This window comes from Hypanus sabinus, chromosome 14, assembly GCF_030144855.1.
Source record: "Hypanus sabinus isolate sHypSab1 chromosome 14, sHypSab1.hap1, whole genome shotgun sequence".
Classification (NCBI taxonomy): domain Eukaryota; kingdom Metazoa; phylum Chordata; class Chondrichthyes; order Myliobatiformes; family Dasyatidae; genus Hypanus; species Hypanus sabinus.
The window spans coordinates 95,899,322-95,918,199 of NC_082719.1; the positions used below are offsets into that span (position 1 = coordinate 95,899,322).

General features: G+C 43.0%; 1 protein-coding gene across 7 annotated transcripts in view; it reads right to left on the bottom strand.

Annotated features, from left to right (window-relative positions):
• Positions 1-18,878, bottom strand: part of nedd4l (NEDD4 like E3 ubiquitin protein ligase) — a 423,982-nt gene that overhangs the window by 266,211 nt on the left and 138,893 nt on the right. For all 7 annotated transcript variants that reach the window (XM_059989671.1, XM_059989670.1, XM_059989668.1 and 4 more), the window contains one exon: positions 1,530-1,611. In XM_059989671.1, coding sequence (XP_059845654.1) covers positions 1,530-1,611 — 82 coding nt within the window. The remainder of the gene's footprint in view (positions 1-1,529; positions 1,612-18,878) is intronic.

Below are 18,878 nucleotides of genomic sequence, written 5' to 3' on the forward strand. Positions count from 1 at the left end.
AGAAGCACTGGAGGGAGGAGGGGTGATGGGCAGGCAAGGAGATAGGCAAGAGAATGGTGAGGGGGGAGGGAGGGAGCATTACTAGAAGTTCGAGAAATCGAAGTGCATGCCATCAGGTTAGAGGCTACCCAGACAGAAAATAAGGTGTCGTCCCTCCACTCTGAGTGTGTCTTCATCGCAACAGTACAGGAGGCCATGTATTGACGTATTAGAATGGGAATACGAAATGGAATTAAAATGGTTCTTCTGGCAGATGGAGCAAACTGAAGTTCATGAAAATACAACAGTGTAGTATACAATAGATATAAAAATCTATAATTTACAAAAAGTAAATAAATAGCACAATCAGTAAGACAAAGGAGGTGGGGATGGACTTCAGGAAGACCAAGCCTGCATTGCTCCCTGTTACTATTAACGGTGAGGACTACTTGGACAACAGGCTTGAGTGGAGCACCAACACAAATGCTGTGTACAAGAAGGGCCAGAGTCACCTCTATTTCCTGAGGAGACTGAGGTTTTTGACGTACGCAGGCCTCTCCTTCACATGTTCTACCAGTCTGTTGTCAACCAGTCTAATCTTCTACGCTGTGCTGTGCTGGGGCAATGGCATCAACACTGATGATGCCAACAGGCTTAATAAACTGATTAGAAAGACTGACTCTGTTATAGGAACCAAACTGGGTATACTAGAGGCTGTGATAGAACAAAGGACCTTCCAGAAAATCCTGGCAATTCTGGACAATTTTTCTCACCCTCTGCATACCACCTTGGTTGAACAGAGGTGCACTTTCAGTAATAGACTAAGACAACTGCACTGCTTGAAAGAGCGCTATATGAGGTCATTCTTACCCTTGGCCATTAGGCTCTATGATGAGCAAACCTATAGCTGGGGATGTGATGACCTTCTCCTGTTAGACTGTGAATAACCACGTTTATCAGAGCTCTGTTTAAACTGTGTTTAGCTCTTTTTATCACACCCTACTATCACGGACCTCCTGTGCAACACTACCTCACTTCTTATCTGGATGGTGTGAATGTGTACCCATTACCATATAATACTACAGTAATTCTTACACTACCATCTTATTTGTATGAACTTGGAAACCCTGTAAATCATTTTTTAAAATTCTCTTTTAATAGTTGTATATCTTTTCACTTGTAATGCTACTGTAACACTGTAATTTTCCTTTGGGTTCAAGAGAGTATCTATCAATCAAATAAAAGAAGGAATAACCAGGTAATGTTTATTGTTTGTTCAGAGGAGAAGCTGTTCCTAACAAACACATCAAGTGGGTAACTTCAGGCTCCTGAACGTCCTCCCTAATGGTAGTAATGAGAAGAGGGCAGCAGGTAAGGGTCCTTAATGATGGATGGTCCTTCGTGGTCAGGAGGGCTGTGTCAGTGGGGGACTGACTGAGTTTACAACCCTCTGCAGCCACTTTCATCAATTTCAATAAAATTAAGAAGAACAATTGTAAATCTTAACAACACTGTGGATTGTTGCAAGAAAAAAAATCACTGAAACCTACCTTTTTGATTGTTTTTGTCTGAATCAAAGCAAGTTCTCGATTCTCATCGGCCACATACAATGACAATTTCACATACGGATCACTAAATAAAAAGAAGGAATAAAAGTGTTAAAATTAACATTGCATTCAGTTCTGTGTGGCAATCAGTACCTAATCAGCAGATAATTGGGTTCACAATGCTGTTCCTACACTGCTCTTCTCAACAACACAGGACATTTAGCTAGCTATTCTAAACTTGCATTGGCATTGCAGGCCCAAACTTCGGAGGGCAGGAGAAAGAGAAGGAGTGGACAACCGCTCATTCTCTGGGATGTTCTCAAATTTCAATGCTTCTGCAACATCATTAATATTATCACAGATTATAAACTGATTGTGAAGTTATTTGGACTGGATAACCTCATTCACCGCTACTCTGAACTGAGTCGACAATCTACAGACTCACTTTCAAGGACTTGCGTTCTCAGTATTTATATACATTTGCAGTTTGATTTGCTCATTGGTTGTTTGTCAGTCTCTGTTTTATGTATAGCTTTCCATCAAATTCTATTTTATTTTATTTTTGTTGCAATTTGCAATAAAGTGAATCTTAAGGTAGTATCTGGTAACACATACTACTGTACTTTGATAATAAATTTACTTTGAACTTTGAAACAAGAAGTTTTAGAATTAACCCTGATGACACAACTTGAGCAGCAGGGGGTGCTCTTTATAAACTACTTCAGCCTTTACTCATGCAGAAAGTAAATGATCAGAATTATTATCAGGTTTAATATCACTGGCATATGTCATGGAATATATTGTTTTGCAGCAGCAGTTCATTGCAATACATGATCAGAAATTACAATAGATAAACAATACACAAACACATACATTATATGTAGTTGTGCTAAAAGAGAATAAGAAAAGTAACAAAATAGTAAAAATAATGTTCCTGAGTTCATTGTCCATTCAGAAATCTGATGGTGGAGGGGAAGCTGTCCCTGAATCACAGACACCAGAGGTACAGCAGATGCTGGAAATCGAGAGCTATACACCCAAAATGCTGGAGGAGCTCAGCAAGTCAGGCAGCATCTATGGATGGGAATAAACAGTCAGTGTTTCAGGCCAGGACCCTTCATCAGGACTGATGAATCACTGAGTGTGTGTTTTCAGGCTCCTGTACCTCCTCCCTGATGGTAGCAATAAGAAGGTGGGCCCTGTGTGATGGGGGCCCTTAATAACAGATGCCGCCTGTTTTGGAGCAATGTCTCAAGAAGCTTTTATAAGCAAACTCAACATAGTGTCGGTTTCAGGTTTGTGTGTCACATGTGTCCTCTAAGTATACAGTTAAATATGTAATTTGCTTTAACAACCAACACACCTGAGGATGTGTAAGTGTCACCACACATTCTGCTGCCAAACTGAAGGGGGAGAACAAATTGGGTATCCAGACCTCAGCTTCTATAGCCATGCTTGAGGTGCGCTCGTTCAGATTCTCCTGAGGTGCTTTTCAAACAGCAGAGGGACTTTGAAAAACAGATAATCACCAAAAGTTCAGATTCTAATATTCTTATAACTATACAGTGTACTGTAACACACACAAAACGCTGGAGGGACTTGGCCAGGCAGGCAGCGTCTATGGAGGAAATAACCAGTCAATGTTCTGGGCCAAGTTCTGATGCAGCGTCCTGGCTCATATCTTTGACTGTTAATTTCTCTCCGTAGGTGCTGCCTGACCTGCTGAATTCCTCCAGCGTTTTCTGTGTGTTGCTCAAGATTTCCAGCATCGGCAGCATGTGTGTCAATGGATAGTCACTTTTAATTAAGGTCTGGTGCTGATCCTCTTTTCTTGCAGACATGGTCCAAGTCCGACATAACATGGTGTGGGCGTCAGCTGTTGTACATACTTTAAGGTGTTCCATGCACTGCTGTACACAGGCACGGAGAGCTTCATTTGCAAAGAAGCTGAAAATGTAACTAAACATTGCTTAATTTGCAGCAAGCAACCCTGCTGCTGACACACCACAGTGAGAAGGAAGGTCAGAGACAGTCACTAAGGACAGGGACTTGGACTCAGTGCTGATGAACATCTCTTGGGCTGTGATAATTAGCAACCAGCAAAAACAAGCATCTTTTTGTGTGGCAGATTTGACTGAAGTCAGTGGTGATTTTGCTCCCAGATTCTCACAGGCTTCCTTCTGCAGGGACACCTTCATGTCACACATGGTCAAATTCTGCCTTAATATTAAGGGCCAACCCTTTTGCCTCATCCTTGCAATTAAAGCCTATTGTCCAAAGGTTGCAAGGTGGACATACCTGAACAATCATACCAAACTTAATATACATTAATGATTTAGATGAAGGGATTAAAAGTAACATTAGCAAATTTGCAGATGACACAAAGCAGGGTGGCAGTGTAAAATATGAGGGGGATGTTAGGAGAATGCAGGGTGAGGGGTGAGTGGGCAGATGTATGGAAAATGCAGTTTAATGTGGATAAATGTGAGGTTATCACTTTGGTGGCAAGAACAGGAAGGCAAATTACTATCTGAATGGTGTCAAGTTAGGAAAAGGGGAAGTACAACGAGATCTAGGTGTCCTTGTACATCAGTCACTGAAAGTAAGCATGCAGATACAGCAGGCAGTGAAGAAAGCTGATGGCATGTTGGCCTTCATAACAAGGGGAGTTGAGTATAGGAGCAAAGAGGACCTTCTGCAGTTGTACAGGGCCCTGGTGAGACCACACCTGGAGTATTGTGTTCAAATTTGGTCTCCAAATTTGAGGAAGGACATTCTTGCTATTGAGGGAGTGCAGCATAGGTTCACGAGGTTGATTCCTGGGATGGCGGGACTGTCATATGTTGAAAGATTGGAGCAACTGGGCTTGTATACACTGGAATTTAGAAGGATGAGAGGGGATCTGATTGAAACATATAAGATTATTAAGGGATTGGACACGCTAGAGGCAGGAAACATGTTCCTGATGATGGGGGAGTCCAGAACCAGAGGCTATAGTTTAAGAATAAGGGGTAGGCCATTTAGAACGGAGTTCAGGATAAACTTTTTCACCCAGAGAGTTGTGGATCTATGGAATGTTCTGCTTCAGAAGGCAGTGGAGGCCAATTCTCTGGATGATTTCAAGAAAGAGTTAGATAGAGCTCTTTAAGATAATGGAGTCAAAGGATATGGGGAGAAGGCAGGAACGGGGTACTGATTGTGGATGATCAGCCATGATCACAGTGAATGGTGGTGCTGGCTCGAAGGGCCGAATGGTCTACTCCTGCACCTATTGTCTAAAACGGAGCACCACAGACCTCAGTATTCATCAGGGAAGCTAAGTCAGCATCTGAGGTATTGGCAGCTGAAATCAAGTCGTCAAGTCAAATCACTTTTATTGTCATTTTGACCATAACTGCTAGTACAGTACATAGTAAAAACGAGACAACCTTTTTAAGGACCATGGTGTTATATGACACAGTACAAAAACTAGACTGAACGACATAAAAAAAAACAACACAAAAAAAAACTACACTACACTACAGGCCTACCCAGGACTACATAAAGTGCACAGAACAGTGCAGTGCAGGTATTACAATAAACAAGACAATAGGGCAGTAAGGTGTCAGACCAGGCTCTGGGTATCGAGGAGTCTGATGGCTTGCGGGAAGAAACTGTTATATAGTCTGGTCGTGAGAGCCCAAATGCTTCGGTGCCTTTTCCCAGACAGCAGGAGGGAGAAGAGTTTGTATGAGGGGTGTGTGGGATCCTTCATAATGCTGTTAGCTTTGCGGAATGCAGTGTGCAATGTAAATGTCCGAGATGGCAAGAAGAGAGACGCCGATTATCTTCTCAGCTGACCTCACTATCCGCTGCAGAGTCTTGCGATCCGAGATGGTGCAATTTCCAAACCAGGCAGTGATGCAGCTGCTCAGGATGCTCTCAATAGGAGTTCAACCCAGAGAAGTGTGAGGTGGTACACTTTGGAAGGACAAACTCCAAGGCAGAGTACAAAGTAAATGGCAGGATACTTGGTAGTGTGGAGGAACAGAGAGATCTGGGGGTACATGTCCACAGATCCCTGAAAGTTGCCTCAGAGGTAGATAGGGTAGTTAAGAAAGCTTATGGGGTGTTAGCTTTCATAAGTCAAGGTATAGAGTTTAAGAGACGTGATGTAATGATGCAGCTCTATAAAACTCTAGTTAGACCACACTTGGAGTACTGTATCCAGTTCTGGTCACCTCACTATAGGAAAGATGTGGAAGCATTGGAAAGGGTACAGAGGAGATTTACCAGGATGCTGCCTGGTTTAGAGAGTATGGATTATGATCAGAGATTAAGGGAGCTAGGGCTTTACTCTTTGGAGAGAAGGAGGATGAGAGGAGACATGATAGTGTACAAGATATTAAGAGGAATAGACAGAGTGGACAGCCAGCGCCTCTTCCCCAGGGCACCACTGCTCAGTACAAGAGGACATAGCTTTAAGGTAAGGGGAGGGAAGTTCAAGAGGGATATTAGAGGAAGGTTTTTCACTCAGAGAGTGGTTGGTGCGTGGCATGCTCTGCCTGAGTCAGTGGTGGAGGCAGATACACTAGTGAAATTTAAGAGACTACTAGACAGGTATATGAAGGAATTTAAGGTGGGGGGTTATATGGGAGGCAGGGTTTGAGGGTCGGCACAACATTGTGGGCCGAAGGGCCTGTAATGTGCTGTACTATGCTATGTTCTAATACAACCCCTGCAGAATGTGATGAGGATGGGGGGGGGTGGGAGATAGAGTTTCCTCAGCCTTCACAGAAAGTAGAGATGCTGTTGGGCTTTCTTTGCTATGGAGCTGGTGTTGAGGGACCAGGTGAGATTCTCCGCCAGGTGAACACCAAGAAATTTGGTGCTCTTAACGATCTCTACCGAGGAGCTGTCAATGTTCAGCGGAGAGTGGTCGCTCCGTGCCCTCCTGAAGTCAACAACCATCTCTTTTGTTTTGTTTACATTCAGAGACAAGTTGTTGGCTCTGCACCAGTCTGTTAGCTGCTACACCTCCTCTCTGTAAGCTGACACATCGTTCTTGCTGATGAGACCCACCACGGTCGTGTCATCAGCGAACTTGATGATGTAGTTCGAGCAGTGTGTTGCAACACAGTCATGGGTCAGCAGAGTGAACAACGGTGGACTGAGCACACAACCCTGGGGGGCCCCGTGCTCAGTGTGATAGTGTTGGAGATGCTGCCTATCTATGATCTATGAGGTTATAGACAGGGTAAATGCAAGCAGGCTTTTATCACTGAGGCTGGGCGAGACTAGAACTAGAAGTCATAGGTTAAGGGTGAAAAGTGAAATGTTTAAGGGGAACGTGAGGGGGAACTTCTTCACTCAGAGGGTGGTGAGTTGTGTGGAACAGGCTTCCATCAGAAGTGGTGGATGTGGATCCCAAAGACAAGCTTGGACAAGTACATGCATGGGAAGTGTGTGGAGGGCTGCAGTCCACGTGCAGGCCAAGGGGACTTGGCTGAATAATAGTGTGGCATGGACTAGATGGGCCAAAGAGCCTGCTTCTATGATGTAGTGCCATATGACTTTATGAAATATTTATAATAGAATGTGAGTCTTTTTGCTAAATTAAACAAACTCAGGGGATACATGCACCCTTAGAATGGATGGACTGAATCAGTGAACACTGGATGTTTAAAAGGGCTGATGTTAACAGCAGTGCACAAAAGACACGAGACACTAGAATACGTCAGCATAGTACAGGCCCTTCGGCCCTCGACGTTGTGCCGACCCATATGTTCCTTAAAAAAAAGTACTAAACCCACACTACCCCACAACCCTCCATTTTTCTTTCATCCATCTGCCTGCCCAAGAGGCTCTTAAATACCCCTAATGTTTTAGCCTCCACCACCATCCCTGGCAACTCATTCCAGGTACCCACAACCCTCTGTGTAAAAAACTTACCCCAAAAGTCTCCCCTAAACTTCCTTCCCTTAATTTTGTATATATGCCCTCTGGTGTTTGCTATTGGTGCCCTGGGAAACAGGTACTGACTATCCACTCTATCTGTGCCTCTCATAATCTTGTAGACCTCTATCAAGTCCCCTCTCATCCCTCTACTCTCTGAAGAGAAAAGTCCCAGCTCTGCTAACCTTGCCTCATAAGACTTGTTTTCCAAACCAGGCAACATCCTGGTAAATTCCCTCTGCACCCTCTCCATAGCTTCCACATCCTTCCTATAATGAGGTGACAAGCACTGAACACAATATCTGAGACCCCTCAGATAGGGAACAGTACTAAAGAACTGAAGGTCAGTCTGATAGCCAAGCATCAAAAGGGAGACAGAACAAATTCTTAATGTGCTGCATAATAACTACCTGAATGCCCATGGCACCAAAGATAATGGATCCCTTCATTTCAGACGATGCAGGGAAGCACACATTGAAGCAGAGAGAATAATATGAAGTAGTCAGTCATCACAAAGAAAGGTCTTGGCGCAAAACAACTGCCTATTCATTTCTATAGGTGATGCCTGGCCTGCTGAGTTCCTCCACATTTTGTGTGTTCTGCTTTGGATTTCCAGCATCTGCAGACATTCTCATGTTTGATCATCATCATTATGTGCAGTGTCGTAGACAAGACCAGTCATGGTCTTCTATCAGTCTTTAATCTGCCTGTGCAGAAGATCCTCTTCACACTCTTGTTCTTATTCTGCTCTTTATCTGTGCCCATGACTGTTCTTGTCAAATTTTTCCACAGAAGTGGTTTGCCATTGCCTTCTTCTGGGCAATGTCTTTACAAGACTAGTGACTCCAGCCATTATCAATACTCTTCAGAGATTGTCTGCCGGGTGTCAGTGGTCGCATAACCAGGACTTGTGATATGCCCCATCTGCTCAAACGACCATCCACCACCTGCGATCCTGATTGAGGTGCTGAGCAGGTGCTACACCTTGCCCAAGAGTGAATTGCAGGCTAGCGGAGGGAAGGTGCACCTTTATACATCCTTTGGTAGATACGTATCTGCAACCCGTCACCCAGACTAGTCAGTACAGACTCGTAACAGGAGGACAAGGTAAATTCAGTGATGTTTTAAGGACTAACATGAAAGGTAATCAATGGTCATGATGTGGCTGCAATCCATGTGGATATTCAAGGGCCTGTGATGAGGTTTCACACAGTAATTTCATGGCTAAGGTCAGAATGTGTAATCAGATGATTAGGAGTTGAACATCTATTAAGCAGAAAACTGGATTTTGGAGCAAAATCTATTTATTTACTACCATTGGAGAGGAGGTTCAGAAGCCTGAAAACTCACTCTCAATGATTTAGGAGCAGCTTCTTCCCCTCTAACCCCAGTACATCCTCGGCATCACTGACACAAACGACGTGTTTCACTGTATGTTTCAATGTCCCCACCAACTCCCGGCAAAACCCGAGCCCATGACTATTAAAAACGGAGAAGGAATATTCAGGATCCCAAAGAGCACGTACTGCCCTACGTTAAAGTAAGTCGATACACTTCAAGCATTCTCTTTGGCAAATACAACCGGAAGTCAGGATCATGAATAATACGAGACTCAAAGGAAGTATCTGCTAGGAACTTTGTCACTAATGAGTGATAAGAAGGTAGTACTTCCCACTACAAGGAATAACTGGGTGCTACACAGTAGCATGGTGGTTAGTGTAATCACCTTACAGAGCCAGCGTTCACCAATCAGGGTTTGACTCCTGCTGCTGTCTGTAAGGAGTTTGTACATTCTACCCATGACCACTTAAGTTTCCTCCAGTTTCCTCCCACGTTCCAAGGACGTCCAAAGATAAATTTAATACCAGAGTAGGCATACAGTATACTATCCTGAAATTCATCCTCTTTATAGACATCCTTGAAGCAAAGAAACCCCATAGAATGATAGAAACAAATCCCCAAAGCCCCCCCACTCCCTTCACACAATCAGCAGCAAAAGCATCGATCCTCCCTCCCAGCCCCCCACTCATGCCAGCAGAAGCACTGACCCGACCCCCAACAACCCTCCCAACCATTTAAGCCACAGCAAAAACCCGACAGAGCCCTTGATCCCGAGTCCATCAAAGTGCGGTCCACAAACCAGCACTTTGGTATCTCAGACAGGCTCTCTCTCTCTACAATAAGGGAGCGAGAGGTTGCTCCCGCAACAACGAGAGCGGAGACCAGCAACTCGCTGTTCCGATGTTACAATCTTCCGTGTCCCTTCTCCAAGCACCCCTGCCGTCTCAAGGACCGGCTGGCTCTCACTCTCCACCAAAAAAGGAGAGAGGGGGATTGCTAGAGTACAGGGGCTTTCCTCCGACAGCAGCCAGCCATGAGCAAACAAACAAAATATATAAAGTTATGGTTAGGGTGAGTGAATTGCAGGCATGGTATGTTGGCGCTGGGAGCATGCAACACTTGCGGGCTGGCTCCAGTACAATCCTCAGACTGTGTTGGTCGCTAATGCAAAAAAAAATCATTGTATTTCACTGCAATTTTCAATGTATGTGATTGAGGTAATTTGTCCAGATACTCATAAGAAGAATCTGAAAGCTCAGGGCAGAAGCAAACGGAAGCAAGGAACAGCGAGATGAAAATTCAGAGCAGATTCACATGGAGGATAAAATTTCGGCATAAACCAGAGCCAATGAATACTACTTTAACTGCTAAACTATGCAACCATTTGTACCTGTGCCTTCAGGCTTTCTTGTAGTTTTGTCCAGGATTGTTTGGTCAATGCATAGTTTAAACTTCGAACTCAAGAGATTCTGCATAAGCTTGAAATCCTGAGTAACACACACACAAAATGCTGGAGCGACTCATTAAGTCTGTCAGCATCTATGGAGGGGAATACACAATGGAGATTTTGGTGTGAGATCCTTCATCAGGACTGGAAAGGAAGGGAAAAGAAACCAGGATAGGAAGTTGAGAGGAGGGGAAGGAGAACAAACTTTGACAGGTGAGAGGTGAAGCCAGGTGAGGGGAAGGTACGTGCAATGAAGTCTATATTTAACAAATATAAATAGCGTATAAATATAAAACCAGCAAAATCTATTTTTCTTTTCACATGATGAATATGACAATATCTCTTCTTTCGCTTTGATTTTTGGATCTGTTTCAGCCTTGCTGTATCTCGCCGTGATTTCATTTTCTAGTCTGCAATATCTGGTAATATGTGGAAGTGATTCAGGCATTGATGTCAAATCTCTATGTAAAATCGAGGCTGCACAACAAGCAATGTGATTATTTAAATAACATTCGAAGTCCAAAATGCTAGAAATAGCTCAGAAGCAAAATAATAAATGTTTCAGGGCAATGGCTTCCTTCTGAGAATGGGAAACCTTTCTCACATTTTTCTGTAACAGCTGTGGAACTGATTCCACAACCTATGAACTCACTTTCAAGGACTTTACAACTCATGTTCTCAGTTTTATTCTTTTTATATGTAAAAATAATAATCTTGTATTTATACAGTTTGACTTCCTTTGTGCGTTGGTTGTTTGTCAGTCTTTGTGTGTGGTTTTTCACTGATTTTCTTTGTTCCACTCTGAGTGCCTGCAAGAAAATGAGTCTCAATGTACTCTGATAATAAAGTTACTTTGAGTTTTGGACTTTGAAATTTCCTAACAACATAGGAAGTGGTCTTTTGGCCCATCGAGTCTGTGCTGTCAGAGCAACTCTGGCTTCTGACCTCTTCGAACTTGACTATCACTTCCCCCGGGTCCCTTCCTCCTTCCTGTTCTTCTCTGGTTCAGTCTCCTCTCCTATCAGATTCCTTCTTCTCCAGCCCGATACCTTCCCCACCCACTTGGTTTCACCCTTCCCTCCTCCACCTTTTTATTCTGATGTCTTCCCCCTTCTTTTCCAGTCCTGAAGAAGAGTCTCAGACTGGAACATCAACCGTTTATTCATTTCCACAGATTCTGCCTGACCTGCTGAGTTCCTCTAGCATTTTGTGTGAGATGCTTCCCATTCTCCTGCAATCTTTTCCTTCTCGTGTGCATAATTTTAAGGCGACTGGAGGAAAGTAAAGAGGAGGATGTCAAAGTGCCAGAAGTGGGTGAGTGGAACACCATCCCTGGGGTGGTCGAGGCAGATACATTAGGGACATTTAAGAGACTCTTAGACAGGCAGAATCTATGGAGGGAATAAACAGTCGACATTCGAGGCTGAGGCCCTTCATCAGAGTCCTGCTTTCATCAGATCCTTCATCAGATTTCCTGTTCTCCCTTTGAAGTTACCAAGTTCACTGTGAAATTTATTAGATGACCGTGTTAACAATTAAAAAATGTGAACTTAAAAATCTTTGGGTATTAAATGAAATAACAGTCAAGGAGGGATGGGAGTGTATTGGGTAGCACAGACACCTTACAGTGCCAGAGATAACCAAGCAGGGTTCGATTCCCACTGCTGTCTGTAAGGAGTGTGTACTTTCTCCCTGTGACTGCGCTGGTTCCCTCTGATGTTCCAGATTCCTCCCACATTCCAAAGACATACAGGTCAGGGTTAGTAAGTGGTGGACAAGTTATGTTGGCACCGGAAGCATGGAAAAACTTGTGGGCTGCCCCCATCACACCCTTAGCCTGAGGTGCTCATTGGCACAAAATGACACATTTCGCTTATTTTTCAATGTTTCTAGGTACATGCGACGAATAAAGCTAATCTTTAATCTTTAAAGTAGTCCTTCATCTTTAAAAGTAGTCCAGAAAATGAGTCTGGCATGAATACCCAAATCTGGTGAAATTATCAGAGTTCTATTACAGATAGGCTAAAAATTCCCAGTGGCCCAACATTTTAATTCCTATTCCCATTCCGACAGGCCATTAGCAACACCTTGTGTTCTGTCTAGGTAGGTAGCCTCCAACCTATGAATATTGATTTATCCTTCTGGTAAAAATGATATTTCATCCCACTCCCCTCTTCATCTATTCCTCACTCTAGCCTCTTAACTCTTCTCATCTTGCTCTGGGTCGGTCCCCTGCTCCTTCCCTTTCTCTTATGGTCCACTCTCCTCTACATTGAGGTACGGAAAGGTTTAGTACAGTTCTGACAAAGTGACCTGTCCGTACGCTCCACCTTGGTCATCACCACCTTCACCTAAGCTGATGTGAACAGCTCCCCTCACTTTTATCCCAGCAGGTTTCAGTTTGCTCAGTTCCCTACTTTTGTTTACAAATGCACCTTTTGATAGAGAACAATAGAGGCAGACAGACTCTATCTGCAGTATTAGTCCAATGGTGCATGTTACTACAATCATAACAATTCCCCTTCAACTCTCCCTGGGTCCCTTCCTCCTCCCCCTTCTCCTATGGTCCACACTCCTCTCTTATCAGATTCCTTCCTCTCCAGACCTTTACCTTTCCTACCCACCTGGCTTCACCTATCACCTTTGAGCCATCCTTCTTTCCCTCCTCCCACCTTATTACTCTGGCATCTTCCCCCATCCTTTTCAGTCCTAAAGAAGGGTCTCGGCTCAAATCTTTGACTGTTTATTCATCTTCATAGATGCTACCTGATCTGCTGAATTCCTCTAGCACTTTGTGTATGTTGTTTTGTATTTCCAGCATCTGCAAAATTTCTTGTGTTTGGAAATTACCCTGTTCACATTGTTATTAAAATTGAACACAGTGACAAACATCTCCTATAAATGCAGAAAAACACCACTGTAACCGTTGAGAAGCAAACTGCAGAGAATGTGACAGGTTTCAAAAAACACATAATGGTGACAGTTACTGGGTCAAGAAGCAAGCAATTCAAATCTTCACAGAAACCCAGTTGGATTGGACAACAGCCCACTGCACAAAAGATTCTGCATTCATCGAACAGAACAAACTACTTGCTGCTTTCTTTCTTGTTTTCCTATTTGATCAGGTCTTAGTTAATCTTTATCTCAGCTTTATTTACAGTCCCTTGCTTCAATGTCCTTCAGTTTCAAAATACAAAATTTCAGATTTTCATTTGAATGCTCTTTCGATCGATTTACTATTTGGTGAATTTCAAGTTAATTCTCAGCAGGCTTTCCCCTCTGAGGTTGAGTGAGACTAGAACTGGAGGTCAAAGATTAAGGGTGAAAGGTGAAATGTTTAAGGGGAACTTCCTCAGTAAGAGGGTGGTGATAGTTCGACATGGACTAAATGAACTGAAAGACCTGTTTCTGTGCTTTTTTAAATTTTATTTATTTACTGAGATACAGCGTGGAATACGCCCTACTGGCCTTTCGAACTGCGTTGCCCAGCAACCCCTAACTTAACCCTAGCCAAATCACAGGACAGCTTACATGACCAATTAACATACCAAGCAATAGGTCTTTGTACTATGAGAGAAAACCTATGCAGTCACAGAGAGTATGAATTGAGCCCAGGTCGCTGGGACCATAAAACCTTGTGCTAACCACTGTACTAATGTCCAGTTGTGCTGTAGTGTTCCATGACTTGATGAACAACAATCCTGGTTCCCACTACATACTATTAGCTAAGTGCATCTCCTAATCGCACTCTTTACAAGTGAATGCTTGCCACTGATTTGGATTTTGCTTAGAAGAGACAGTGATTTCCATCAATTTGTCTAAGTTTTTTTTTAAATACCTCAAACAGATTAACCTCTAGCCCTCAACAATCTGGAGAGTACAAGCCCCTATACTGCCTAAACAAGAAGTTATACACAATGGCCGAGTCATTGGGAGTATTGATAGGTTCTTGATCAGTCAGGGTGTCAAAGGTTATGGAGAGAAGGCAGTAAGAACGGGGTAGAGAGAGATAATAAATCAACCATGATGGAATGGCAGAACAGACTCGATGGGCTGAATGGTCTAATTCTGCTCCTACCGTATGTCTTATGGTCTTTATGGTTTTAATTGGGCCAAGGTGTCTTCAGAACAACCTGAGCCTACACTCACTAGTCACCTCCTGTTAAACAGTCTTTCCCTGAGCAGGTCTACAGCAGCAAACTATCTCAGTTAAGACAAGAGATTCTGTAGATGCTGGAAATCCAGAGCAACGCACACGCAAAATGCTGGAGAAACGCAGCAAGTCAGGCAGCCTCTACGGATGGGTAAAAACAGCTGATGTTTCAGGTCGAGACCCTTCATCAAGATTTATTAAACTTTCTCGGTATGTGTGACTACAATCTGCTCAGATCACAAATCTCACACATACTTCAAAGGCTGGTTGCGCAACATTCCATGACACAAGTAGCTGTCGAAGGACTTCAATTCTTCTGAATGTCCCTAATGTTAATATTCATAAATGTTGAAAAAAATTAATGATATAGTCATCAGAACATTTAAAAAGAAACAAGATCAAAACAAGACAAAAAAAAACATGAAAATTACTTGAACCTACAATTATCCCTCAGAGCTATTCATCTCCACAAAACCAGACTTGCTGGACCTTAACCAGGTCTAAGCTGTCACAAATTCATGAGAAATTCAGAGTTGCTGGGGAACTGCGCAAGTTCTCACATCACTGGCAGACAGCACACGGATTCCAGCATCCGGCTCAAGCTGTGAAAGGTCTGAAACCTTATGAAAGATGATTCAACAGATATTAATGTTAAAGATGTTGTAACACTAAGGATTTTACAGAACATAGAACACAGAACAGTACAAGAACCATAAGGCCCTTCGGCATTAATATTATTCACCATTTGGCTCTCTTTGTGCACTACATATTTCATTTAATTTTATATTGTAGCAACGTGCTACACACAGAGCTAGAAATAACGACACGCAGTCTGTAAGTTGCACTTGAGACTCATTTATTCAAACTTCGCACACTGGCTTTTACACAGTTCCATTCCCGCCCTCACCGGGCGGAAATAACATCAGAGATGCATTACAAAAGTCTCTTCCCGCGCGCGGGCTTTCTCCCCTTGCTGGTGAAGAAGGCGGCCCAGCGTCACTTTGGGGCTGGCCTCTCTGCTGACATGCGCGCCATTTTGTGAGCCAGTTCACCTGTGTAGAAAGTGGGTCGCCACAATACATTCATTTCTTACAGTAATTTATAATATATTTTACGTATTGCACTGTACTGACGCTGCAAAATAGCAAGTTTCATGACATATGGCAGTGAAAATAAACCTGATTCTGATTCAGCCCACAATGTTGAGGTAACTTTTTAAGCCACTCTAAGATCAATCCAACCCTTTCCTCCCACGTAACACTCCATTTTTCTTTCATCGTGCCTATCAAAGAGTCTCTTTTTGTTACTGTCATTTTTCCTTTACCCACCTTGTGGCACATCGGGTGGCAATTTGGCCATTTCTGTAGCATTTGCTGTTTTTTTTCAGCTCAGATGGAAAGTATGCAAGTCAGCATTCGAACTCGGGACCATTCTCCTCGAAGTCCAGTGCTGGCGCCACTACACCACCGGCTGGCTTAAAATTATTTCTTAAATGCCCCTAATGTATCTACCTCTACCACCTCCCTGGCAGTGTGTTCCACACACTTACCACACTCTGACAACCCCCTATATATTCCTCAAATCACCTTAAAATCACGACCTCTTCTATTACCGCTTTGGAAAAAAGTCTCTGACTGACAACTCCATCAAAGCCTCTTGTCATTTTGTGCATCTCTTATTTTTCTTTCAGACCCAGTATCTAAGGAAGGATGTGATGGTGTTTGAAAAGATCCCAAAGAGGTTCACGAGAAATGATCCTGGTTATGAGGTGCGTTTCTTGGCTTTGGGTCTGTACCCACTGGAGTTCAGAAGAATGAGTCGGGTTCTCATTGAAACCTATTGAATACTGAAAGGCCTAGGTACAGTGGAGTAGTCTAGCACCAGAGCGAACAGCCTCAGAATAGAAGGACATCCCTTTAGAACAGAGTGAAGAGAAATTTCTTCAGCCAAAGGCTGGTGAATCTGTAGAATCCATTGCTCCAGACGGCTGTGAAGGCCAAGTCAGTGAGTATATTTAAAGTGGAGCTTGACAGGTTCTTGATTTGCAAGGAATTATCAAAGGTTATGGGGAGAATGGGATTGAGAGGAGTAATAAATCAGCCATGATAGAATGGCAGAGCAAACTCAATGGGCTGAATGGCCTAATTCTGCTATGTTTTATGGTCCTATTTATCATTCAATTATTCCTCAAGTGGAGAAGGGTTCAGTGATCTTCTCAGCAACAACCATCTGAGCATTAGTTTGTACTTCAAACATTGCATTCGCTTGTTTGAGCAAATTAATTATAAACATAACTGATGACAAGTTCAGATTCAGATTATTGTCATTTAGAAACCACAAATGCAATGCAGTTAAAAAATGAGACAATGTTCCCCCAGAATGATATCACAAAAGCACATGACAAAACACAACAATGTCAAACCCCTGGTTCTTTGGTTAAGACCATAAGATATAAGAACAGAATTAGGCCATTCAGCACACTGAGTCTGCTCTACTGTTTCATCACAGTTGATCCATTTTCCCTCTCAGCCCCATCTTCGTGCTTTTTCCCTATATCCATTCATGCACTTACCGATCAAGAATATAGCAACTTCTGCCAAATATCATTAAAAACTTGGCCTCCACAGCTACCCGTGGCAACGAATTCCACAGATTCACCATTCTCTGGCTACAGAAATTCCTCTTCATCTCCTTTCTAAAAGGACACTCCTCAATTTGAGGTCATGTCCTCTGACCTTAGACTCTCCCATCATAAGAACCATCCTCTCCACATCCACTCTATCGAGGCCTTTCAACATTCAGTAGGTTTCGATGAGGCCACCCCTCATTCTTCTGAATTCCAGTGAATACAGGCCCAGAACCATCAAATGCTCTATGTATGTTAAGATACAGAACATTACAATTTCTGTCATTAAACAAGAAAACAGCATGGTTTTGTTTTCCCTACAACACCCAAGAATCGCCTTGGGAAAATTTACTGCTGTGAAGCAAACCAATTTTGATTGAGAGCAACATAAAGAACATCTTTCTCTTCTTCGCCAATCTGTGAGATTGCCGATACCAATGATGGCCGTCACCATCAATACTGTAAACAAATCACCTCAATCCAGCAACCTCTTATGAAGTGATTTGAGTACTGGAATTAAGATGTGCATTTGCTTGACAGAAAGAGGGAGAGACAGACACTTCAGAAAACAAAGCTGTCTTCTATCTGTCAGACTTCAGTACTCACAGTATTTATTAAAAGGACCATTAAGACATAGGAGCAGAAATCCATTGAGTCTTCTCCACCATTCCATCAGGGCTGAGTTATTATACTTCTCAATCCCAATCTCCTGCCTTCTCCCCATAACATTTGACCCCTTAAAATCAAGAACCTATCAAACTCCACTTTAAAAAAACAATGACTTGGCTTCCACAGCCGTCTGTGGCAAGGAATTCAACAGTTTTACCACCTCTGGTTATATGAATCCCCAGATAAGAAACATACAATCACCCTCAGAATGACCAAACTACAGGAGAAGATTCAGCTTCTCCCAAAATAAATGAGGTAATAAAGGGAACCTTAATGAAAGTAATAAGCAGTGAATTCCACAGATTCATCAGCCTCCAGCTAAAGAAATGCCTGCTCATCTCCATTCTGTCCCTCTATATTGCGACTCTCCTCTGGTCTAAGACTTCCAACTCTAAGAAACATCCTCTCCACATTCACTCTGTCCAGACCTTTCAATATCCAGTAGGTTTCAATGAGATTCCCCTTTACATAAAACAAGGCTGTCTTGCGGTTGTCAAACTATAGCACTCAACAGCAAACAAGAGAAGATCTGCAGATGCTGGAAATTCACGAGAAGTGCTAGAGGAACTCAGCACCCCAGGCAGGCAGCATCTATGCAAAAGAGTATGGTCTAGTTTTGGGCCAAGACTCTTCATCAGGACTAGAGAAAATAAGATGAGGAGTCAGCGTTAGAAGGTGAAGGGGGTGGGGGGTGCTGAGAAACACAAGGTGATTGGTGAACCAGGAATGGGGGAGTGGTGAAGTTTGCTAACTCTAACACAGACTCCTCATCATTTTTTCCTCCAGTCCTAATGAAAGGTCTCACCCAAAATGTCGAATACACTCTTTTCTATAGATGCTGCCCGACCTGCTGAGTTCCTCCAGCATTTAGTGTGTGTTGTTAGCGCACAACGGTATTCTTTAAAGGGCAAAGACTGAAGAGAAGAATTAGGCAATTCAGCCCATTGAGTCTTCTCCACTATTCCAACAGGGTTGATTTATTGTCCCTCTCAAACCCATTATCGTGCCTTCTCTCCATAACACCCTGACTAATCAACAACCTATTAACCTCCGCTGTACAATAAAATCTACAGATTCACTACCCTCTGGCTCAAGAAGTTTAAAATTCAAAGTAAATTTATTATTGGGTTACTCCACTCTCCTATTCCCCCACTCTGGCCTCTTACCTCTTCTCACCTGCCT